The sequence below is a fragment of the Lontra canadensis genome, unplaced genomic scaffold, assembly GCF_010015895.1.
Source record: "Lontra canadensis isolate GAN:19392208 unplaced genomic scaffold, GSC_riverotter_1.0 scaffold701, whole genome shotgun sequence".
Lineage (NCBI taxonomy): Eukaryota > Metazoa > Chordata > Mammalia > Carnivora > Mustelidae > Lontra > Lontra canadensis.
Genome location: NW_022631685.1, coordinates 7,831 through 33,144, shown reverse-complemented (window position 1 = coordinate 33,144; position 25,314 = coordinate 7,831). Strand labels below are relative to the sequence as shown.

The 25,314-nt window shown below is 36.3% G+C and overlaps 1 protein-coding gene across 2 annotated transcripts; it reads left to right on the top strand.

Annotated features, from left to right (window-relative positions):
* Positions 1-817: 817 nt before the first annotated feature.
* YME1L1 (YME1 like 1 ATPase) lies at positions 818-24,970 on the top strand. 2 transcript variants are annotated; one of them, XM_032850693.1, is made up of 15 exons: positions 818-1,027; positions 2,789-2,939; positions 3,349-3,432; positions 6,297-6,379; positions 10,680-10,770; positions 13,963-14,115; positions 14,673-14,805; positions 15,919-15,981; positions 17,001-17,113; positions 18,582-18,737; positions 19,283-19,434; positions 20,310-20,436; positions 20,525-20,598; positions 21,450-21,536; positions 24,181-24,970. In XM_032850693.1, the coding sequence occupies exons 1-15, from the start codon at positions 830-832 to the stop codon at positions 24,322-24,324; spliced, it is 1,809 nt and encodes a 602-aa protein (XP_032706584.1). In that variant the 5' UTR covers positions 818-829; the 3' UTR covers positions 24,325-24,970. The 2 variants fall into 2 exon arrangements, with proteins under 2 accessions (XP_032706584.1, XP_032706585.1); XM_032850694.1 differs by lacking the exon at positions 13,963-14,115.
* Positions 24,971-25,314: the final 344 nt, after the last annotated feature.

Here is a 25,314-nt window from a genome sequence, read left to right as displayed (position 1 = left end):
ATTTTTTTAATTAAAAATTTTTATTAGTCTGTATTGGAAAGGAGGTGGAGAAAAGGATACTCCTTTTCATTGGTGGTGTATAAATCAGTAACAGCCTTATAGAGGGCAATTTCTTAGTGTTAAATAATTCAGACCTCACGTTTCACTTTTAAGAATTTAGTCTACGTGTGCTGAAAGGTGATATGTATAAGAATTTTAACTGAAGCATTCTTAGCAATAAGAAAACAGGAAACAACTAATGTCCATGGTAGGAAAGTGATTGAATATTCAAATCTGATAAATTGGGAAAATATTAACAGCCATTAAATTGAATGTAGTCTGATCTGTTCTAAAAAATGTCCACGATATATTGATCAGTGCAAGAAGATAACTGCAAAAAATTATGTATTATTTTTGTAGAAAGAGCATGTATTTAAATACATAGAAATTTAGTCATGAAGTTTTTTTTCAAAGCTTTTATTATTTTATTTTTCATTTTTTTGAATTAGGCTCTATGCCCAGTGTGGAGCCCAATGCAATCTTGAACTCAAAACCTTGAGATGAAGACTTGAGCTGAAATCAAGAGTCGGCTGCTTAACCGACTGAGCCAGCCAGGCGCCCCAGTCATGAAATTACCAGTGGGCGCTTCTGGGAAGTGGCATTGGGGATTGAGGAATTAGACACTGACTTTTATTTGATATTCATCAGTGGGTGTTTTTTTCTTTTCACATTTTAAAATTACCAAGAGACTCTAAGTTATTTTATAGATTCAGTCCATTTTAATGACTTTAATTACCAGGGTAGTGAAGTGTCAAAGAACTATGTTAAAAAGTGAGATGATAAACTTAGGATGATGGGCTTGGTGTCAGTTTTGAATCCTAGGTATTTTTCTTATAAGCATTTGCAACGAGAAGTAAATCTGATACTGTTCCTTTCAGTTTTCATACAGTCTCGGGGTTTTAAAACTTTGAAATCAAGAACTCGACGTTTACAGTCCACCTCTGAACGATTGGCAGAGACACAGCATATAGCACCATCATTTGTGAAGGTAATTAGACATTATTTTGTTGTTCGAAAAAGCAGTCTTTTAAAAATTATTAAAATGAAAACATTCAATATCTGACTTCTTTTACTGGTTAGTTGATTTTCTGAGGGATTAATAACCTATGTAATCATTACACTTCCAACTCTCGTGAGTGTCCCAGTCATGTCTCTCCTTTGGCCTATTAGACATCTCCTTTTGTTATTTGTCCCTACACACCTACCTGTGTGTTCTCTGTGTTAATGAGTAGCATCTGCCCAAGCTAGAAACCTGGTGGTCAACTTTGATTTGTTCATCTTTTCTCTCCTCTCACATCTATTAATCACTAAGTTCCTATTGATCTAACCTCTTAAATATTTCTTAGATCTGTCTCTTTTCATCCCCAGTTCCACTGCAGAGATAGACTAACAGTTTCTTGCCTAAAGGACTCTAGTAATCGTTCATTTAGTCTCTTGCCTTTATTTTTTTTAAAGAATTTATTTGAGAGCGAGTGTATGGGAACGCATGCAGTTGGGAGGGGTAGGGGGACGAAGAGAATCTCAGGCAGACTCTGCTGAGCGTGGAGCCTGACTGAGCGTGGAGCTCAGCTGTGAGGCTTGATTTCATGACCTTGCTGTCATGACCCGAGTGGAGGTCGAGTTGGCTGGTTAACTGACTAAGCCTCTCAGGCACCCCTTAGTCTCCTGGTTACCTTTAGTCCAGCCTCCAGACTGCCACCAACCCACCATCTGTCTAAAATGTTTTAATGTAATAATTGTATTCCCCTGCTTTCTTGTCAGTTTCCTGCTGTAGCATCCATTTGGCCTCTGCCAACCATTTTTCTGTTCTCATCTTTAAATATGGACCCCCCTCTGAACCTCTGCTGCGCTTGTTTCTTGGCATTTAAAGTCCTGTCATACAAGATCGCTTGCCGTTCCCGACTGCTAAGGCCTGTTATTTCATGGCTCTGTCAGATTGTTTATGCTTTGTGTTCCCTGTGGTTTAGAAATCCTATTCTCTGTGATGCCTCTCTTGACTTCTGAGGTAGCATTTATTTTACCACCAGACCTAGAACCTCTTTTTTTTTCTTTTTAAGATCTTCTTTACTTGAGAGAGGGAATGCATGCGACCAGAGGAGGAGCAAGGTGGGGGAGGGAAAGAGAGGGGAAAGAATCTTCGGCAGACTCCTTGCTGAGCTCAGAGCCTGACGTTGGGCTTGATCCATGACTCTGAGATGATGCCCTGACCTGCAACCGAAAGTCGCATGCTTAACCGACGGAGCCACCCCCGGTGCTCCCAGACCTAGAACTTCTAACATAACATCAAAATGATTTCAAAAAATTAGTTACTTGTTTATCTCTCCCCAGTAGACTGAGGACATTCTTTCTGATCATTGGTTGTTTATCTTTACATTTTCACAATCTATACGAGTCCAAGTTTGTAAAAGGTTCTCAATAAACATTTAATAAATTAATGAGATTTTTCCTCTAGTAGAGATAAAGGAGTGTGAACAGCAAACCATTGGAACCCTGAGTCCACAGGCGACCTACTGTCTTCAGTATAGTGTTCTTACAGAGAGTTTCTTTCTTAATCGACTGATGGAAGTGTAAGTTCCAGGGTTAGTTTCCTTGCCGTTGATTAAGTAATTTATTTTTAAGTCTTAGTGTAATTCTTCTGATGTCAACAAAAACTAGAAATTCTAGAATTTTTGAAAGGATTTTTTTGTAAGTGATCATTATATTATTGGGCAGTGTTATCTCTATAGTAATGCCTTGTTTGTGTATTTAGGGGTTCCTGTTGCGGGACAGGGGATCAGATGTTGAGAGTTTGGACAAACTCATGAAAACCAAAAATATACCTGAAGCTCACCAAGATGCATTTAAAACTGGTTTTGCAGAGGGTTTTCTGAAAGCTCAAGCCCTAACGCAAAAAACCAATGGTAAGTTGATTAGACACCATCCATATTTGGGAAGAATATCTAAAAGGAAGTCATAGTCCTACCTTTAAGTGGTTACACATACTTTTTCTAACACATATGCACCTTTCCATTGGTTATATTCCGTTATATTTGTAACTTAAGCTGTGTCAAAATGGAAATACTGTTGACACTCTCCCTTTTCTCAAATGAGAACCAGAGTCAAGGACAGTAGCATGAGCACCTTCATGAGGTTTTTGATAATAGGATGCTGAAAGGAAGGCCTGGCAACTATACAAAAGAATGTCAGGTTCCAAAATGGCATTTGATGGAATATGATTCCCGTCAATAACCTAATTCTTGCTTTTCATCAAGGTGTCATTTGTCATTGTTGTTATTTGATTTAGGATTTTTTTTTCTTTTCCTCCTCCAGATTCTCTGAGACGAACTCGTCTGATTCTCTTCGTTCTGCTGCTGTTTGGCATTTATGGACTCTTAAAAAATCCATTTTTATCTGGTAAAGGTTCTTTTTATATCTTTTTTTTTAAATCTTTTAAATACTCGACTTTTTTTTCATAGTCTGCCTTAGACAGAAAAGAAGAAGCATTTCCTGTTTTGTTTTTGCTTTTTAAAGATTTTATTTATTTATTTGACAGAGAGAGAGAAAGATCACAAGTAGGCAGAGAGGCAGGCAGAGAGAGAGGGGAAAGCAGGCTCCCTGCTTAGCGGAGAGCGTGATGTGGGGCTCGATCCCAGGACCCTGAGACCATGACTTGAGCTGAAGGCAAAGGCTTATCCACTGAGCCACCCAGGCACCCCAGCATTTACTGTTCTGGTGTCTAGGCCTTTCTTTCCTAAGTCAACACTTCACAGATTGGGTCCATTTGAGGTGGTTTTTTGCATTGAGGTAGAAAAATTTTAATCTGTTATGGTTACATGCCAACTGCATTATCAGGCCACATTGTATTTACATTGCTTTGTGGGTTACAAGAAAAGTTCCTTCAGACACTGTACGAATTTCAAGTTGTATTTTGAGAAAACAATATTTTGTTAATGTTCCAAGGATTATGTTAGAGCAAAAATGTTAGCTTAGCTTCTGTTAATGGTTGGTTTTCCAGACTTCTAGAAAATTACACCTGTCCAATTATAAAATTGATAAAACATGTAGAATAATTTTATAATAGCAATACAAAGTGAAATAGTCCCCTATTTCAAAGACACACTAATAAAGTTATGAAAAATTTATATATAATACATAAATATATAAGAATTTGGAGTTCCCGGGTGGCTCAGTTGGTTAAGCATCTGTCTTCAGTTCAGGTCATGATCTCAGGGTCCTGAGATCGAAGCATCTGCACTTTCCCCCACTTGTGTGCTTTCTCTCTCCCCCTCTCAAATAAATAAAATCTTAAAAAAATATATATATATATACACACACACACACACACACACACACAGACACACACACACACAAATTTAGTATACAATTAAGAATTGCCTCATGCGATTCTCATAGTTCTCAGTTTACCAGTCTAAAATGAAGTAATAATGCCCATCCTAGGTAGTTCCTGTTGCTTTCTCAGCTATTCAGTTTTTACCTCGTGTTTTCTATGTTCTTGATGATTGGTTACCTTGAGAGAAAAAACTGATAACAATTAAAGAATAACAGTTGGTCTGGATCAGGACTTCATCCCCGAACTTGCCTGTTACCCCAGATATTTTAAGTTTATTGTGGCATCAAACCTTAGATGAAATTTTAACATCCAGGAATATTCTCTTTTTTTTTTTTTCTCTTAAGATTTTATTTATTTGAGAGGGAGTGAGTGCAAACATGGGGAGCAGCCCGCACAGGGAGAAGCAGGCTCCCCGTTGAGCAGGGAGCTGGATGTGGGGCTCAGTTTCAGGACCCTGAGGTCATGACGTGAGCCGAAGGCAGATGCTTAACCGACTGAGCCATCCAGGCGCCCCCAGAATATTCTTTTTATAGCTAGAGTCACCTTCTTTTGTCTCCTTATTTTCAAAACACAACCAGTGTAGGGACACCATGTGATTGATATTGGAGGGGTGGGGTTAGTTCTGGCTATTATTTTGTGTTTCTTAATTTCTTATATTAAACAAAAATATATATATCAAAATGTGAAGTGCATTGCCTTATAATTTTTTATAAGGTTCAAGTGGTTTGGCTATAAATTTAATTTGCATAATTTATAAAGTCCCTCTGTGTAGATCCTTAAATAAACAATGTAGTGGGCTAAAACTGTTAGTATCCAGTGTAGAATTACTATATTACGTTTGCTCTGCCAAATTGTGTATTCTTGGTATGTTAAGTGTTTTCAACAAAACTCTAGTTTTGCTTACTGATCTTTTTTTTTTTTGGCATCTAAATTTCTGTCTTACAATATTTTTGTCTTTTTCTGAGGAAATTAGAAATTGCTCTATTTACTCACTTAACATCTGTTCAGTAGGGAAGTTTAACCAAAGGGGAGAGGTTTTAAGAAAGTTTTGTAATAGTTCCCTGTAGTTGATCTGAAGTATTTTACTGTCTTTCCAAGCTTTCACTGTTATTAATGATGTCATTACTGATACATATCATCTGAGGCAAGTAATAACAGTTGCTAGAGGAGGAGGCTGCATGAAAAGTGAAATAATCTCTTTAAAGGTTTACCCTTCTTAAAAAAAAAATGCTAGTGCCAGTTTTATGCTAGGTTTAAGGCAGTGTATCTCATGGTATGCAACCTGACCAGTTGTATCAGGATAATTTAGGGTGATGGTTAAAAATGCAAACTCTCCTGGGCCTTTTTCTAAATCTACAAACCAGAAGTTCTGGGCCATGGCCTGGGAACTTGCATTTATACATTTCTCAAGTGATTTTTATGCAGAGGTGAGTTTGAGAATGGTTTAAATTTCTCTTGTTAGATATTATAGGAGAAGAGGGAAATAATTTTTCATTTTAATTGGAAGGTGTAAAGATGTCATTTTAGGGCCACCTGGGTGGCTCAGTCGTTAAGTGTCTGCCTTTAGCTATGGTCATGATCCCAGAGTCCTGGGATCGAGCCAGTATCAGATGCCCTGCTCGGCGGGAAGCCTGTTCCTCCTCTCCCATTCCCCCTGCTTGTATTCTTTCTTTCGCCATGTCTCTCTCTGTCAAATAAATAAATTAAATCTTTAAAAAAAATTAAGATGTCATTTTAATGTGAGTCATTTATTCCTTGAACATGGTCTAGAAATCTGGAAGATGTAGTTTCTTTACTTCACTATGAATTAATGTATGTAAACTTAGATATAATTTTCTGTACTTTCTTATGTCTGAATAGTAAGGTATTTTATGAAGGTATTTGTGAAACCCTCAGATATATAAACAATTACTTTTTTTCTCTTTAGTCCGCTTCCGGACAACAACGGGGCTTGACTCTGCAGTAGATCCCGTCCAGATGAAAAATGTCACCTTTGAACATGTTAAAGGAGTAAGTTAAAAAGTTTACCCTTTAGTCTTCAAATATTATCTAATTATATAAGGCCAATATTTGATTTTAAAGGTATAAAATAGAAAATATATTTATTGGTCTCTACCTCCAGTTCGAGGCACTAAAACTCTTGTAATTCCCTAAATGACAAGAGTACTAAGTGCATCTTTGCTTCTCCAGTATGGTCTTTGATGCTGATGTCTGACACAGGGCTTCTAAATCCCTAGGAATTTCATGGGTGATGGCACTGTCATTTGTACGAGGCCACTCTGCTGGGCTCCTCGGTGGGCCTGGACACTAACGAAGCCATGATTAGAACCTTGGAAGTTTTAGCTTCACTGTGTATTCTCCAGCCCTCTTTTAGGTATTGGGACAGAAGAAATAAATCTCTGCTGTCATTTCTAACAGAAACTAAACCATGATATTTTACATAAGGAAATAATAGAGTATGTTTAAATGTGATGAAGTCTTATGGGAAAAATACGGAGCGGTGTGAAGAAGATTGGGAGTTTTGAGAGAAAGATCACAGTTTTAGATGGGGATATTCAGTGTCTGACTGACTGAGAAGGTGACATTTGAGTGAAGATTTGAAGATGGTGGTGTAAACCATGCGTGTATTTTTTTTTTTTAAGATTTTATTTTTAAGTAATCTCTACACCCAACGTGGGGCTCAGACTTAACCCTGAGGTCAAGAATCACATGCTCTACTGACTGAGCCAGCCAGCTGTGCCTAAACTATGTATTTGAGCAAAGGACTCTTCTAGCCAGAGGAAGAGAGAGAGAGAGCGCAAAGATCCTGAGAATTCATGTGCCTGACTTGTTTGACCAGTCAAAAGTCCACTTTAAAGTGGAGTAGAATGAGAGCACCTACTCTTTCCACACTCTGTTTCCTATCTATGCATAAATATTTTTCACAACCTCAACTATTAGGGAATAAAGTATCAGGAGTCACTATGATAATTTTATACCAAGTAGTCCTTCCCTTCCACTGGCAATTTAAATAGCTCTGAACCCTGTCGGAATTGTGAAAAGAGAATAATTGAGGAAGAGGTTGGTGGGGTGAATATTTGAAAACTGATTAGTGCAGAGGGCCCTGCCCATTTTAAGATGCACAGTCAGCCTGCTGTCCATTGAACCTGTGCTGAGATTATGGTCCGCGAGGCATTCTTCCTTTCTCCATGCAGTGTATATACTTCAGTACTCAATAGACTACACTTCTTTTGGGATGAGTCCGGTTCTGATTATGAAGCTAAAGAAGACATATTGATGATATTAGATAGGGCTCATCCCAAAGTTGATAGGTAATCACAGAGTTTTCTGTGCTAATCTAAACAAATATTATAATTGTTACAATTTTATATTGCTATCATCGCTATAGAATGTAAATTTATATAGACCAATGTAATTTATAACATTTACCAAAATAGGTGGGTCAGTTGGTGGTACCTGTGATCAGTTTTACTGACTCTTAAAGAGCTAGTATAGGAATTTCATTTCCTTACCTAGAATTTCCGGTAATAGAGGAGTAATTTTCTATATAGTTGCCATAAAAATACTAATAAGGGCTTTTATACCTTCATTCATTGCCTTGATCCCTAAACTATATTCTTCTATATAGATTTTATATACCTCAGTTGGGAATTTTCTTGACACAAAGTTTGGGAAGAGGAAATGTAAGTTTAGTTTTTACCTTGACCAAATGTCTTAGGCCTTCTTTTAGTATATGGATATCTTTGAATATTCAAAAAACTTATTTTAATAGTTAAAGGGCCAGATATCGTTTTATATACATAATTTTTTTTCTATTTTTTGGAGGAGACCTTATTTTTTTTAAGATTTTATTTATTTATTTATTCAAGAGTGAGTGTGCGAGAGAGCACAAGCAGAGGGAGTGGCAGAGGGAGAGGGAGGATCAGGCTCCTTGCTGAGCAGAGACCCTGATGTAGGGCTTGATCCCAGGATCCTGAGATCAGACCTGAGCTGAAGGTAGCCGCTTTACTGACTGAGTCACCCAGACGCCGCCCAGATCTCTCTATAAACATAAATTTTGAAGCTTAGCTTTCACACAAAACTGTACAAATCACAAATCTGTACCTTAGTAAGTTTTGACACAGTGAACTCAGTATATTATTGGCACCCAGCTCAAGAAATAAAATATTACCAGAAACTTCCTAGTGCTTCCCTTTCTTCCTACTGCAAGCGTAGCGTTCTTCTGTCTCATAACATGTATTAATTGGCCTGTGTTTGAACTTCACATAAACATAATACATGTAGTGTATATTGCTTCTTTCATTCAACATGATGTTTATGAGATCCATCCGTGTTTTTACATGAAGTTTTACTTCATTCATCCCCATTTTATGGTATTCTTTGAGTCACAAAAGTGTGTATTCTCCATTAGGTAGACATTGACCAGCCTAAAGCGTGGTCTTGTGAATATTTTTTACGTTTCTTGGTGGAACATATGTATGTATTTCTCCTTAGGGGTGGACAGAACTTTACTTAGAAATGTTAACTTTACAAACATTAAGTTTTAATAATTTAATCAGTATCTTTCGAAGACCATTCTAAGCCTAATTAAAAAACTCATTTACTCTTTAACGATTGTATACTTCCTAGAGAAAGTCCTAGAAAATGATCTAGGAATCTAAGAGAGTCATCAGTTTAATTCTAGATTTTCATAATGCCCTTCAGCCCAGAGATGTTTCATGATTTAGTACACTTCTTGTCAGGTAGTTTCTTTTTAACCCTGACCAATGTACTTGAGTTCTTTTTTTCCCCACTGAAAACTATTCAAAGTTGTCTAATATAGTGTTGCAAATTGGCTGCAAACCTATTATTACACCAGTGTAATTTAAAATAAATACATGAAAGTACACACATAAATGTGCTTTTAATTTAAATTGATAGCTAACATTTTTAATGATGTCTGGTTTTGTTTTGTTTTCCTTCAAAAATTTAAGTCTGGAACACAAAGTCTATATTCTGTGGTAGAGCCAAGTCATGGTGGTTTCTCCTCTCTAAGGGTCTTTGCTTTCCAGTTCAGCATACTGCCACCACTATTATTTAATATCTGGTCTTCTGCACTCATCTTTGATACCGTTCTGGCTCTACATATTTGTATTTGTTACTTCTTGTTGTATGCTAACTAATTTCTGATAGGCAGCTTCTTTTTCCTTTTAAGATTTTATTTATTTGAGAGAAAGTGAGCAAAAGACAGCTAAGCTGGGAGAGGAGCAGTCCTCCCCACTGAGCAGGAGCCCGACGTGGGAGTCAGTCCTGGGATCCTGAAATCATGACCTGGGCCAAAGGCAGACGCTTAACTGAATGAGCCACCTGGGTGGCCCTGATAGGCAGCTGTCTTAATCTTAAATCAGAGTTTTTAAAGTTGAGCTAATATTCTGCATGTCATCTTTGTTGACCAAATTGGGCTTTATTCTTGCAAGAGATCTTAATTCTACGTGATTTCTGTATTGGGGGTATTAAATCTTTTTTTTTTTTAAGATATTATTTATTCGAAAGAGAGATACACAGCGAGAGAGTAAACACAAGCAGGGGGAGTGGGAGAGGGAGAAGCAGGCTTCCGGCTCGGTCCCATGTGGGGCTCGATCCCAAGATGCTGGGATCATGACCTGAGCTGAAGGCAGACGCTTAATGAACGAGCCACCCAGGCACCCCGGGATTATATCATTTAAACTTATTTTTCTACAACCATTTGCAAAACAATATCCATATACTATAGCTTAATTTTAGCTTAATTTTAATCCGTACACTAAAGCTTAATTGTAGCTTAATTATAGTCTCCATCCTTTAACATTTTAAGGAACTAAGTCATTTACGATCTAGTCGTAATTCCTTATCATGAAAATAATCTAATAGTTAATCACAAGGTAATGTTATAACTTAAACACACAGGCTCCCTTTTCATTGATATGTATTAAGCCCACATAATTTGCCCCGAAGTTTATAAACCAGATCAAAAGTTCTGGATTTGAAACTTGTGAGTCTTTCTGTTTATGTCAAATGCCGCTGACACATTTTAACTAGAGCTGTGAATATAAGTCCTTGTTAACTGGGGAAACACTATTTCTCAAAAATTTAAGAAGTTAAGAATATTTTTTTGTTGAGATATTTAAGGAGACGGTTTCATTGGCAAAAGGAGTTGGGTGAAAACCCTTTTGTGTGTGCATTTGTAAGGGAGTCTTCTAGTTAATTTCCAGTTCAATTTACTATTTTCAAAGACGAGGCCTTGATAATCTAACCATTATTTATAATCATTTGATAAATTGTGTCATTTTAGGTGGAGGAAGCTAAACAGGAATTACAAGAGGTTGTTGAATTCTTGAAAAATCCACAAAAATTTACTGTGCTTGGAGGTAAACTTCCAAAAGGTAAGGTCCCTTCCCTTTATCCATGACTTGACATTAAAAAAAAAAAACTTTTTTTAATCCATAGCTAATTTAATTTTTACCAACTTAAAAGCTTAAAGTTTAGTTCTTCATGGCTATTTTACAAATAAGTCTTCATCCTGAACATACCATTGTATAACCTGTTTTTGAGAGGAGGGGGATTTTGAATTTTATTACAATTTCAGATTTTATTTTATTTTATTTTATTTTTAAAGATTTTATTTATTTGACAGAGATCACAAGTAGGCAGCGAGGCAGGCAGAGAGAGAGAGAGTGAAGCAGGCTCCCTGCTGAGCAGAGGCCCGATGTGGGGCTCGATCCCAGGATGCTGGGACCATGACCCGAGACGAAGGCAGAGGCCTCAACCCACCGAGCCACCCAGGCACCCCATACAATTTCAGATTTTAAATTGTGAGAATAGTGCAAAGAACTCTCTGTACTCTTAACCAAACTCAGTAGTTTTTTAGGACTTTGTCTCATTTGCTCACTTTCTTAAATAAATGTATTTTTAAACTGTTTAAGAGTAAATCATAGATATCATGCTCCCTTAACCCCAAATACCTCATTATGTATCTCCTGAAGTATAAGAATATTCTATTACATAAATCCAGTATAGTTATTAAAGTCAGGAAATTTCACACGGTTCCAGAACTAATTATGAAGTTTAGTTATATTCAAATTTCTGTATTTCTCTTACTAATACCTTTTGTAGTGAGGTCCTCCCATCCCCCACCCCAAATCCAGGTTTAAGACTCAATCCAGGTTTACATGTTTAGATTTTTCTTTAATCTTTTTTTTAAAAACTATTTTAGAGAAAGAGTGAAAAGGAGAGCAGGTGGTGGGGAGGGACAGAGGGAGAGAGAGAATGAGAATCTTCAGTCAGACGGATCATGACCTGAACCAGAATCAAGAGTTGCTGCCTAACTGCCTGAGCCACCCAGGCACCCCTTGATTTTTATTCCATCTGAAAAGGTTGTTTAGCCTATTCATTTATTTACTTGTTTATTTATTTGAGAGAGAGTGAGTGAGCACACGTGCAAGTGCTGGAGCCGGTGAGGGGGAGGGCAAAGGGAGAGAATCTGAAGCAGACTGTGCCCTGAGTGTAGAGCCCCATGCAGGGATCAGTCTCACGACCCTATCATGAGGTGAGCCGAAGTCTCATGTTTAACTGATTGAGCCACCCAGGCTCCCCTCCTCACTCTGTTATCATGGGAGTGGGTGTGGATCTTTCATGACCTTAAAGCATACTAATTTGTGGAATAGTCCTGTTTGTCTTTGACGTTTTCTCTTTTAATGACTGTTGTGATTTATAAGTATTAATATATATTTAGTCTTAGTCCCATTTCTTGTAGTGTTATACTGAAGACAGCAATAGATTGCTCTTCCATTAATGAGCCGACTTTTAGAGCACGCCTAAGGTTAGCAGCTGGTTGCCAGGAGAATCAACCATGTGATAAAAGGGCCAGAACTTTCCACAAATTAGTATGTATTCTTCAGTCTTTTGGGATGAAGTCCTTAACTTAGGGTATTTGATGCTATCTCCAGGTAGGTAGCATCAGAATTGATTGGAATGTTAGGGTGCCCGACTGGCGTTGGAGAATTGTTTGTTGGTGTGAGGGAAAACCATATGCTAGAATTGGGTACAAGATTGTAATGACTTTGTGGTGTCCTTGGACTATGTGATCATGCAATACTGTAATCACTTACCTTAAACTTTGACAGTTTCCAGTGTTTTGTGGTTTCCAGTGTTTTGTGGTTAAAATTAGCAGTGTGAGGGCTGGGCAAAATGTATGAAGAGGAAAGAGAGAAACATGCTTTCAGTTGTCGAATGAGTAAGTCAGAGGAGTGAAAGGCATAGGAAATACAGTCAGTGATACTGTAATAGGGTTGTATGGTGAGAGAGGGTAGCTATACTTGTGAGCACAGCATAATGTTTAAACTTGTCAAATCGCTATGTTGTACACCTGAAACTAATGTAACTGTGTGTCAACTATACTCAGACATTTTTAATTAAAATAATAAAATCAGCCCTTGTGATGATCATCTTATTATCTCAAGGCTTTGCCTACATCCTTAATTATCTCTTCAGAATAAATTCTAGATTTACTCATTTGTTTATTCATTATTCTGGATTCTAATTCTAGAAATGGAATTGGTAAGTTAAAGGTGGCACTCATATTTAAGGTTTGTTTCTAAACCGCCCACTATCTCTACTGACAATGTTCAGCAGTGTATAAAAGTTTTGGTATGAATCTCTGAGAATTTAGGATTCATTTATTAAAATCAATACTATAACATCAGAAAGTTTAAAGTTTAAAGTCATAGAATAGGTAAACGCTTTTTTTTCTAATCACAAGGGATGTTTTATAAAATTGTGGGAAAATTCTCATTTACAAAAATACATTCTGCCATTTAAACAAGTTAAGAATGACAATAACATGGCAATACGAGGGTAGTCTTAAGGGTATTTTTCAACAACTTTCCTTTAAAAAGAGTTTTTTATGTTAAAATATAGCAATAATACAGGTTTTTTTTACCTTTTTAAATGAAAAATGAAAAGTCGTGGAGACCAGAGAAATCTGTTATTCCAACTTATGAAAAATGTACTGCTGTTAAGGAAATTTTCTAACATAGGAAAAGTTATAAAGCTGGAGACATGAACTACTTTACCTCTGCATACTTTGTTATGTGTCACCTAAGACTAAGGACATTATCCTAAAGAGAATAATTTATCCTACCAAATAAAATTAAATACTATTTCCTTAATATCTTGTACTCAGGAATTTTTTCAAATTTTCATCAGATGTCCAAATAAAATTTTCATCAGAGTTTCTTAAATACGTTTTTTATGGAAGCATCAAGTCAAGGGTTCATGTGTCACATTTGGTTGCTTAATCTTTTAATCTATGTTTATGTGAATTTTATCTTACTTGTTTAATGACAAATAAGTTTATTATGGTCCATTCTCTCATGGTAGAGGGAAATTAGTTTTGAAGAAGTTCCCGAAGTGAATCATTACCAGAGACATGTTTTGCTTTGTTTCAAAATAATAGTCATGTGCTTTCAACCTCAAAACTATGTATACATTAATTAATAACTATTTGTTTCATAGGCTCACATCAGGTTTTATTTTTATTTTTTAAGTTGAATCAGTGAATTTGTTTTCTCTTTTAGGGATACTTTTAGTTGGACCACCAGGGACAGGAAAGACTCTTCTTGCTCGAGCTGTGGCTGGAGAAGCTGATGTTCCTTTTTATTATGCTTCTGGATCAGAATTTGATGAAATGTTTGTGGGTGTGGGAGCCAGCCGTATCAGAAATCTATTTAGTATGTCTTAATTATCTTTCATACAATACAAAATTTTGTTAATTTTAGGGGAAGAGGGATTCTTACCCTTTATTTCCTATTCAATTATGACTGATAGCTGACCTTACCATTGTGGGGTTTTGGTTTTAGGTAATTTAATGTGTGACCTAAAACAAAACTGTACTTACCCCCAATAGAGAAGCTAGAAGTGTTAGGTGAGGTTGGGGCCTGTTAAAAAGCTGAGTTTTCTGTTGTTGTTGTCCTTTTTATCTTATTCATTAATTCAGTAGTACGTAATTAAGGAATAGTTAGCCTCAGATCTGATTGTGGCTTGTACAGTCAGAAGAATGACTACCCAGTTGTTTTTATTATATATCATCTTGTATGGTACAGTTTTTTTTCCTGAGGCTACTGTTCTTAAATCAGTTTTAAAAGAAAGAGATCTCATTTTATGTACTTCTCCATAATGAATGTCTTTTGTTGCCTTTGACAGTCTTATAGGTTTTTAATACTTACGTGATTTTGTTCAAAAAACATTCATTTCATTAAACTTATTTGTGTCTTTTCTCTTTTCCTAGGGGAAGCAAAAGCAAATGCTCCTTGTGTTATATTTATTGATGAATTAGATTCTGTTGGTGGGAAGCGAATTGAGTCTCCAATGCATCCATATTCAAGGCAGACTATAAATCAGCTTCTTGCTGAAATGGATGGGTAATTGAATCTTCATCTGTCTTTGGGATATGGTTATATATTTGGGAACATTCGAGAAATAGCGGGGCATCTGGCTAAGTCAGTGGAGCATGCAGCTCTTCCTCTCAGAGTTGTACATTTGAGCCCCACTTGGGGTATAGATATTACTTAAAAATAAAATCTTAAAAAAAAAAAGAGGAAAAACATGTAGGCAAGAGAGTAGTCCCTGTGCATGAAGTCAAGACAAACTGGATTCTCTGTATTATGTTCTTTACATTACTAATTGGGTGACTGAGGTATCAGCTCTTCTTAATTGGTGATCTCTGTACCTTTTTTCATTGATTGTAGCATGACAGGAAAGTGATGGTTCCTATTGAGAATACTAGTCTGGAGACGTAAAGAGTGTTTGCTGGTTCTACAGTTTGTGACTCGATTTTAGTGTTGTGGTAGATTAAAAGTTTGCATCAGGGGCTCCTGGGTGGCTCAGTGGATTAAAGTCTCTGCCTTGGGGTCAGGTCATGATCTCAGGGTCCTGGGATTGAGCCCTGCATTGGGCTCTCTGCTCAGCAGGGAGCCTGCTTCCTTGTCTCTCTCTGCCCGCCTCTCGGCCTACTTGTGATCTCTGTCAAACAAATAAATAAAATCTTAAAAAAAAAAAAAAACCTCTAAAAAAATAAAATAAAAGTTTGCATCAGTTTTTAAAATATAAAGAGCAAGAGGTGTGGTTGCTTTGAGAGAAGGACTTAAAACCTTGTATGACCTTTTGGAACCAAACGGGAAGTCTAGGAGCAAACAATTTGAATTGGTTAGCTTGAGAATAATTTTTCACAAATTAGTCAGGTTCCCTAACCTTTTCTGTCAGGTCATGTCTTCCTAAGTAGAACAAATACCGTGAAGGCATGTAATGATAGATGACTTTGTGATGTATTGTTAGCAGTTTTATTAAAGTGTACTGGCATAGTAACATTTGTTCTTTTTAAAAAATGGTAGGGATGTCTTATCACTTTGAGTATAAAAAGGATCAGTCCCCTTTCATTACTGTTACTAAATTTAATGATAGTTTTGTGTAGAGCATTTTTAAATGTGTATTGTTCTAATTTTGAGTGAAATGTTACTTTTCTTCTTTTTTACCAGCTTTAAACCCAATGAAGGAGTTATCATAATAGGAGCCACAAACTTCCCAGAGGCATTAGATAAGTATGTATTAAAAGACTTTTTTTTTTGACAAGTACCAATACGTACTGAAACGTAGATGAACTTTTAAAGAGAAGGAAGCCCATCACCGAACATCACATATGATTCTGTTTATGTGAAATGTCCAGAATAAGCAAATCGGTGGCAACAGAGAGTAGATTAGTGGCTGCCAGAAGGAGGGAAGAATGGAGAGTGACTGTTGGTGGCTGTGGGGTTTCTTTTTGGAGTGGGGGAATAAAAATATTCTTAAGTTAGATTTTTGGTAAGTGCACAACTCCAACTATATTAAAAACCACTGGATTATCTATTTTGAAATCTGTGATGTGTGAATTAAATTTCAGTAAAGTTGTTAAAAGAATCTTCTGACAATCTTATATCACAAAAGTTTAGGGATGGTGGAGAACATTTTTAAAATAAAATGTATTACAGTTTTAAATTTTTGATTTTGCCATAGAAGATATTCATATTTTAATTTGATCTAATAGTTTTTTTTTTAATCTTTGCCTAAGTTTGTGGTTTAACATTCTATACTTAGAGCAGTTGTGATAGGAAGCTATCACAGTGTAGCTCTCATAATAGACTGCTGTAGAATTATTGTTCCTTGAGTGACTGACTAGCTTGCATGTTTTTGTTTATGAGGGTTGCCTGCTATCTATCTCCTATCAACCTTTGTCCTGCCTTCTGGTTATTGAAACTGTTATTGAGCCATGTTTTACAAGGAGTGCTCTGATTGTTTATATTCAGATTTCCAGTCTAGGCTGGAATAGGTGATGGGGATTAAGGAACGCACTTGTGATGAGCAGTGGGTGACGTGTGGAGTTGTCGAATCACTGTACTGTACACCTGAAACTAACAGAGCACTGTATGTTGGCTGTCCCGGAATTAAAATAAGAAACAAAACTCCATCCAACTTCTGGTTGCCATTATTTTTCCATCTTGTCTTCAGAGTGTCAGTCCTATTTAACTTGACCATCAGTACTCAGATTATTAATTTATATTTTCTTCCCATTTTCTCCCTTTAGTGCCTTAATACGTCCTGGTCGTTTTGACATGCAAGTTACAGTTCCAAGACCAGATGTAAAAGGTCGAACAGAAATTTTGAAATGGTATCTCAATAAAATAAAGTTTGATCAGTGTAAGTCTAATTCTAGTAACAAACTTTATTATTTTCTCTATGTAATGGTGATATTTCATTCCGCCCTGTTTGTGGTCCTTACTTGATAAATGTCTCAGAAGACCAGTTTTTTCTATGTCCTCTTTTCTCTCAATTTGTATTTCCTTTTAAAAAAGTTTATTTCTTGATAATTATATATGTAGGACATTCTGTCGTTTGAATCCCAATGCTAAGGATGTTTGTGGGGCTCCTGGGTGGCCTAGTTGGTTGAGTTGTTGCCTTTGGCTCAGGTTGTGAGGGTCCTGGGATCAAGCCCTGCCATCAGGCTTCCTGCTCAGCCAGGGAGTCTTTTTGTCCCTCTCCCTCTGCTCCTGTGCTCTTTCTTGCTCACTCTCTTAAAAAAAATTTAAAAATTTAAAAATTTAAAAATAAATCTAATTAATATTAAATAAATAATAAATTTTAAATGATTAGATATAAATAAATTATAAATAAAATTATTATAAATGAATAATTAGGTATTAAATAAATAAATTAAACATAATTAAAATAATAAATTTAGTGAATTTAATTAATTTAAAAATTTAAAATATAAAAAAATTCCTTTAAAAAAATGTTTTCTTGAGAATTTTCAGATAATACTTGCAGATCAATATAAGCGTTTTTAGATGAATGTAAAGTATGAAATAGTAGAAAAAGCACATAAAGTAATCATCACTTTGGGACCAAAAGAGGCAAACTGTAAAACAAACAAATGAAAATATTATGGACCCACTTGAGTAATAAATGCAGCTATTAAATTAAGCTCTAGTATTTTCAAGGATAGTTGAATCAATTTATAAAACCTGATATATTGGGGCGCCTGGGTGGCTCAGTTGGTTAAGCGACTGCCTTCAGCTCAGATCACGATCCTGGAGACCCAGGATTGAGTCTCAAATTGGGCTCCCGCTCCATGGGGAGTCGTCTTCTCCCTCTGACCTTCTTCCCTCTCATGCTTTCTCTCACTCTGTCTCTCAAATAAAAATAAATAAAATTTTAAAATAGAAAAACCCCTGATATTTCCTCTTATAAAGGGAGCTTTTATTAATGTACATATAATACTAAATACTTATGTATAAAGTATTTCAAGATGAAATTCAGAAAACAAAATGTTGTCTATGAGTATACATTCTCAGTTGTGCTTAGGCTAGTAACAGTTTAGGTCATAATTTGAAGGTTTTATAAATGATGTCTGGTAACTCTGCATTTTTTAATTTTTCACAAAATTATTTAAATTTAAGAACTTTTGGGATGTGTCCCAGTGGGATTTTAATGATCTCTTTAATGGCAGTTTTGGTTTTCCTTTAGAAAAAGTAAGTTTATTTTGTAGTTACAGTGATCTAAGTATTTTAAGTTCTAGTTCAGGATAACTGTTTTCTCTTTTCTTTCGGAATATCAGTCATTTGTGAAGAGTCGTTTCGGAATTTTAATATTGTGTTTATCTATGTAGCTGTGGACCCAGAAATTATAGCTCGAGGTACTGTTGGCTTTTCTGGAGCAGAGTTGGAGAATCTTGTGAACCAGGCTGCATTAAAGGCAGCTGTTGATGGAAAAGAAATGGTTACCATGAAGGAACTAGAGTTTTCCAAAGATAAAATTCTAATGGGTAGGTTTTCTCTCTCTTTTTTCTTTTCCCTGTCTTACACTGTTCATTATGTTCGAGAATAAATTCCTTTTGAGAAAAATGTTACAAGAAAGAAAGGTACAGGAGCAAGAAAATACTTACTCAAAAGTAGCCATACAACTGGGCCTCTTACAGAACAAATACAGTTTATATGATTATACTGTTTGGGGGCAGGGGGTACCCTGTGTTTACTCTTATTTGGTATTTGTACAGATAAAAGAAAAATTTTCCAGTTTTCAGTATTTGATTTTTAAATCTTGAATTGGCTTCAGAACAGTTTAGCTGTGACACTTCTTGTTTCAATTTATTTTCTGGAAATAGAACTAAACTTTCCTGGTTGTTAGTAAGGAGTAAGAGGACAGCTCTTACAATTTTGTTGTCAGTTGGCAAGTTATTTTGGTTTAAGATAACTTAATAACGATATTAAGTCATGTCACTCTAAGAATTACTTAAAGGTAAGTGGGTTTCATTCATCTAAATATGCCTTCCTAATGGAATAATTTTATTCACTAAATTTTTATCCTTAGGGCCTGAACGTAGAAGTGTGGAAATTGACAATAAAAACAAAACCATCACAGCATATCATGAATCCGGTCATGCTATTATTGCATATTACACTAAGGACGCAATGCCTATCAACAAAGCTACAATCATGCCAAGAGGGCCAACACTTGGACATGTAAGTATCTTGTTTTTTTTTTCTTTTCTTTCAAATAACACTCTCCAAAAGCTTGTGTAGGAAACTGTTGAGGAAAATAATTAAAAAGAAAATTCAACTAAGTTCTGAGTTTGCTGATAACTTTTTTCTTTGATGTTCTGAACCATTGTGAGATCAGAGATACTCGTGCAACTTACCTGCTAATAAATACTAATAGTTCAAATATTATATATTTACATGATGAAATTTAAGTCTGGAATGACAACAAAGTATCATTCTTAAATATGTCACTGCTTTTTACCCTCCTCAAAGAAACTAGGTTAGTGGTTTGCTAGTCTTTCTAAGATTTTTCTCGCTGAGTACAAGTTTCATTTTCTTATCTTCCTTTTTTTTTTTAAGATTTTATTTATTTATTTGAGAGACGGAGATCACTAGTAGGCAGAGAAGCAGGCAGAGAGAGAGGCGGAAGCAGGCTCCCTGCTGAGCGGAGAGCCCAATGCGGGGTTTGATCCCAGGACCCTGGGATCATGACCTGAGCTGAAGGCAGAGGCTTTAACCCGCTGAGCCACCTAGGCACCCCTTCTTATCTTTCTAACGATAGACATTTTAAGCCTTTCTTTTTTGGCACCTGGGTACAAGTCCATCCTATTGCAGCATTATCCTATTGCAGGGTTATATAGCTATGACATATAAAATGAACTTTTGCTTTATAAAGAATCTTTCTTTGCATAATGCCAGTTTTGTTGTTAGTCGCCTGAGATCATCTCTACTAAATGTCTTTGAGCTGTCAGCATCATGACATTAAGTGCTATAGCAAGAGCCAGATGATAATTCTGATGATTAATAGAAGCATTTCCAACTGTGTCTGGAGTTTTTCTTTGTTTCTAATTGTCTAGGTGTCCCTCTTGCCTGAGAATGACAGGTGGAACGAAACTAGAGCTCAGCTGCTTGCGCAGATGGATGTTAGCATGGGAGGAAGAGTGGCTGAGGAGCTTATATTTGGAACTGACCATATCACAACAGGTTGGCTGTAAAGAATGGCTTTAGTTCAGATTGTGCTTGCTGATATAAAAATATTTTAAAATACTGAGTCTATATTTTTAACTTTTAGGTGCTTCCAGTGATTTTGATAATGCAACCAAAATTGCAAAGCGGATGGTTACCAAATTTGGAATGAGTGAGAAGGTAATAGCTAATTTTACCCCTCCCTCATGTATCAAATGGTGATTTGCCAAGTGTCTCCTTATGAGACAGGGTTCTTTTTTTATTCTTAAGACTTTATTTTTTTTATTGGAGAGAGTAAGCATGAGAGGGGAGATGGTCAGAGGGAGAAGCAGACTCCCAGCTGAGCAGGGAGCCCAGTGCAGGACTTGATCCTAGGACTCCGGGACCGTGACCGGAGCTGAAGTCAGTCTCTTAACCCACTGAGCTACCCCAGGCACCATAGGAGAGAGGGTTCTCGCTATAAGTTGGTAACATTTACTTTTCTCCTGTTTCATTCAGAGTAGATTTGTCAAGGCTCATTCTAAACTAAACCTTTTTTTTTTTTTTTTTTTTTTTTTTTTTGAGTGCTAAAGTATAGTGTTCACTTTCCATTCTGGCTGCTTGAACAATAATAGTATTTCATGAGTTAAGCAAATGATAAGATACTCTGTTTCTGTTCTTATGACCTAAAACTTCTGTTTGCCGAGCTTGCTTACTTTGCTCTTCCCACGTATTTCACTCTCCTACTCTCCTACATTATCACTGTGGCTTCACACAGCACTTCCAATGCACTACATTGTGGATTTCTGGATTTGGAATAGTGGCAAAGGTTTTCTAAGAACGTACTCAGAACCATACTTGGGATTTTAAAGTTTCTCTCTTGTTCATACTTTTTAGTCTTACACTTTCAGAAGGATGATGAAATTTCTATACTGAATTTCTTCCTTGCCCTTGATGAGGTTTCCTTAAGTATGGAATAGTACTTCCTCTGTTTACATTTATTAGTGGTTTGGGGTGTTTCTGTTCAATTTCTTTCTTTTTGTTTGTTTTAGCTTGGAGTTATGACCTACAGTGATACTGGGAAACTGAGTCCAGAAACTCAATCTGCTATTGAACAAGAAATTAGAATCCTTCTAAGGGTAATAATTCTGTTTTTCTGTGCTTATTCATCTGTCTAGTCATTAATGTGCCTAAATAGTTAGGCGCTACCAGAAGATAATGGTTATCCCCTGTTTAAAACTGTTGCTATATATAATCAAGAGAATGAGTGCACCATGAAGCCATAATTCCAGTATGTAGTTGGGAGCCTCTGGTCATAGACTGAAACTTTATTTTATTCTGGCCATAGGCTAGGAACAGTTAATATCAGTAATTACAAATATTCTACTTCATCTGTAAAACCATAGTGTCGTTAGAATGCGGGGTTATTTGATTATTTGAGTCTTTATTATTTTTCACTCTGACATACATTTTATTCCACAAATATTAGTTGTTTTGTGCCTTGCTGTGTATATATGCTGAGAATGAAGCATAAAGGTCTTTGAAAACGAAAGTCTTTTTGATTTCAGGGTCCAGTACAGAATACGTGAGCGTCGATTCGGTGAGATGAGTGAGTAGGTTCTGTGGAATCTCCTTGAGGCACAGCAGTTGCTTGGATTAGGGCAGTGAGAGGGGAATTTGAGAAAAATGAATGCATTCAAGAGATGCTGATCTAGTGGAATCGAATGCCTTTCTGGTATTTGGGTGAGAGAGCAGCTAAATGAAGTAACAAAGCTGTGTTCTCGATTTCTGCCTGGTGCAGCCATCTAGTTGTGTGTGCCGTTGACTGAGAAAACACTGATGATGGCCTAAGGTGGGGAGGTGTGTAGATTGTAAGCTGCGTTTTATACATATTGAATTTGAAGTGTTTTCTTTTTTTAAGGTTTCATTTGTTTTTTGAGAGAACGTGAGCATAAAGTGGGATGGGTGAGGGGCAGAGGGAGAAGCAGATATCCCTGTTGAGCAGGAAGCCTGATGTGGGGCTTGATCCCTGGACTCTGGGATCATGACCTGAGCTGAAGGAAGGCACTTAACCAACTGAGCTGCCCAGGCGCCCCTGAATTTGAGGTGTCTTAGTGAAGATTTCACGTGGGGAGGGATACGTGGGTCTGGTGCTTAGTGCAGAGGTTGTTTATGTGCATTCCGGTTGGTTGTACATGAAGGCAGGTCTTGGAATGGAAAAGACTGAGCTAAATGGCAGAACGTCTAGTGAACGAGAACTGGAATTAGGGCTGTAGATGGCAGAATGAAGGATATTGAAGTCAGATGGTGTAAACTTCAAAGGAATCATGCTTTATAGAAGAGGGTCATAAAGTAATAGTCTGTCAGCGGTGAGGGGAGCAAAGGTCTCACCTCTTTACTCTGAAATATCTGGGATAGGAGTGAATCAGTAGCTGTCAGTTGAGGGATTCAGAGTGTCCCCAGGAGGGCCAGGTTTTGATTAACTCAAGGAGGTAAAAGATTTTAAAGTCATTAACTTTATGAAAAGTTCATATGATGAAAAGGTTTAGAAGGTGTTTCAGAAGAGAATGCCTGAATCTTCATTCTCTTTTTTACTATTTATGTTATTTTGAGCAAATTATCTCTTCTAGTATTAGAGCATTGGAAATACTCTTTCTTTGCTCTTCATACTTTTCTGAAATGTTAAGCTTGCGAGGGCGGTAGGTACTCTTTCCACTAGATGGCACACTTACATTGTTATTATGGAAAAATATTATTTAGCTAGTATACATTTTAGGTTCAAATGTATATGAAGTTTAAAGATATAAAAACCTTATCATAGTCTTACTTGTTACAGTGTAAGGGTTTCATTCCAATGGAGTTTTTAAAGTTAATACTAATTTATCCTTGGGTATTAGTTTCAATATTCCATAACATATTTATAATACTTTATATGTTCTCTTTAATTTGATATTTCACTTGACCATAACAGTTTTGTTCAGAATGTCTAACGATGTTTATTTTTAATAGTTGTGTTATTTTTATATGAGGTATGCTTCTTGGTGTTGGTAAACTCATTTTACAGGAGTATAGTTGTCACTGACTGACAGGTAGGTTGTTACCAGATAAGAGAATAGAAAAGTACATCTTTTCTGGCCATTTACAGTGAATAAACTGGTGAAATATCACAAGGCAAAAGGAGCAAACCTGCCTTTCCTTTTTAACATGTATATTGAATAGAGAAATAGATTCTTTGTTCGCAGACCTTATTTAAAAAGCAGATAAGTATAATATATACTTACATATCTTTAAGTATAGCTGCTCAAGTAGTCCTCACTTATCCATGTGATAGGTTTTGGGTTAAAAATAGAACGTTTGCAAGTATGAAACTACTCTTTGAGAACCAAGCTTGCCTTATCTATCAATCAATCAATCAAGTAGGCTCCATGCTGGGTGTTTAAAAGCTCCATGCCTTAAGAGACTCTTAATCTCACAAAACAAACTGAGGGTTGCTGGGGGGAGGTGGGGAGAGGGATGGGGTGGCTGGGTTCTGGACATCGGGGAGGGTATATGCTATGGTGACTGCTGTGAAATGTGTAAGCCTGATGATTCACAGACCTGTACCACTGGGGCAATAAAACTTTCTATGTAATTTTTTTTTTAAAAGCTTCACGCTTTTTTATCTTTTATAAATAGAAATGAATATAGTTCACATTTTTTAAGGCATATACTTTTTTTTTTCTTATTTATGGTTTTTGCTTCTACGTTTTCTGCCTCTTAGATACCTGCTTTTTTTAATTCCAGGACTCATATGAACGAGCGAAACATATCTTGAAGACTCATGCAAAAGAGCATAAGAATCTAGCAGAAGCTTTACTAACCTATGAGACTTTGGATGCCAAAGAGATTCAAATTGTTCTTGAGGGAAAGAAATTGGAAGTGAGATGATAACTCTTAAAATGGATGCACTGCTGGTTTTGCTGCAGGAATATATAAGTAGCATTTCGGTAGTCTGCTTCTGCGATGCTTTTCTCCCATTCTTGCCTTGGTATCACGCAAGAGTGTGAAACACTTTGTCTCTCTTTTGTCACATTTAATCTAATTCTGGTTATTCTCATGATGACACCTATGGCAAATTATCAACCCATAGCAAATATGTTAAAGAAAATAAAGAACTATTAGGATTGGAAACAGCTTGTTTGAGAAATGTTAATCAGTTATTCAGTTGAAAATAAGTAATGATTTTATGGTTGGTTCCTCTACTAGATGTGAATAAAAATTGTGCCTTTAGCTCTTGGGAAGTACTTTTACTTGGCAACATAAAATTATCGAAGGATTATCTTTGTTTTTCGATAGTACCATTTATCGTTGATGAAGAAATGCTGCCATTTGGCTCAAGTGAAGCATATTTCTATATAGGTCAGTGGAAACTTCATTAAAATGCACTTAATTATTGTGCTCCCGATTGTCCATATATAAAATAGTTCTGTGTTTCTCTGTCTAAGAGAGAATTGTAAATGTACAGATTTAATCAAAATTTAAATGATTACAACCTCTTAGAAATGCAGCTTGCATTTTCATGGTCTTTTTTTTTTTTTTTCTTAAACATCATCATTCTTACTAATGAAATTTATTTCAGAGCAGCAAATATTTTGTTAAATAAAAAGTGAGTCACTTCAAAATCTGAATAACTATATAATTATTCTTGGTATTAAAAGAAAGATTAACCCCAAATCTCAGTCCTTTCAAAGTGAACTTTGAATTACCCTCCTGGTTATGCAAAGTCATGTTTGCTTTCATTCAGATTTTGTGAACACGAACATGTTACAGGATTTACAGATGACTTTATTTAACTGAATAGAGAATTATTTTAGAGCTCATTGTATTGGCTTTCCAACCAGATTATATTCTTGAAGTGATTTTATTAAAATTACCTAC

Excerpts from the sequence above, each read along its gene's own strand:
- YME1L1 (XM_032850693.1), top strand. The coding sequence starts at position 830 with ATGATGGGCTTGGTGTCAGTTTTGAATCCTAGGTATTTTTCTTATAAG. Across the intron at positions 1,028-2,788 it reads TAGCACCATCATTTGTGAAG|GGGTTCCTGTTGCGGGACAG; the intron begins GTAATTAGACAT and ends TTGTGTATTTAG. Across the intron at positions 20,599-21,449 it reads AATTTGGAATGAGTGAGAAG|CTTGGAGTTATGACCTACAG; the intron begins GTAATAGCTAAT and ends TGTTTGTTTTAG.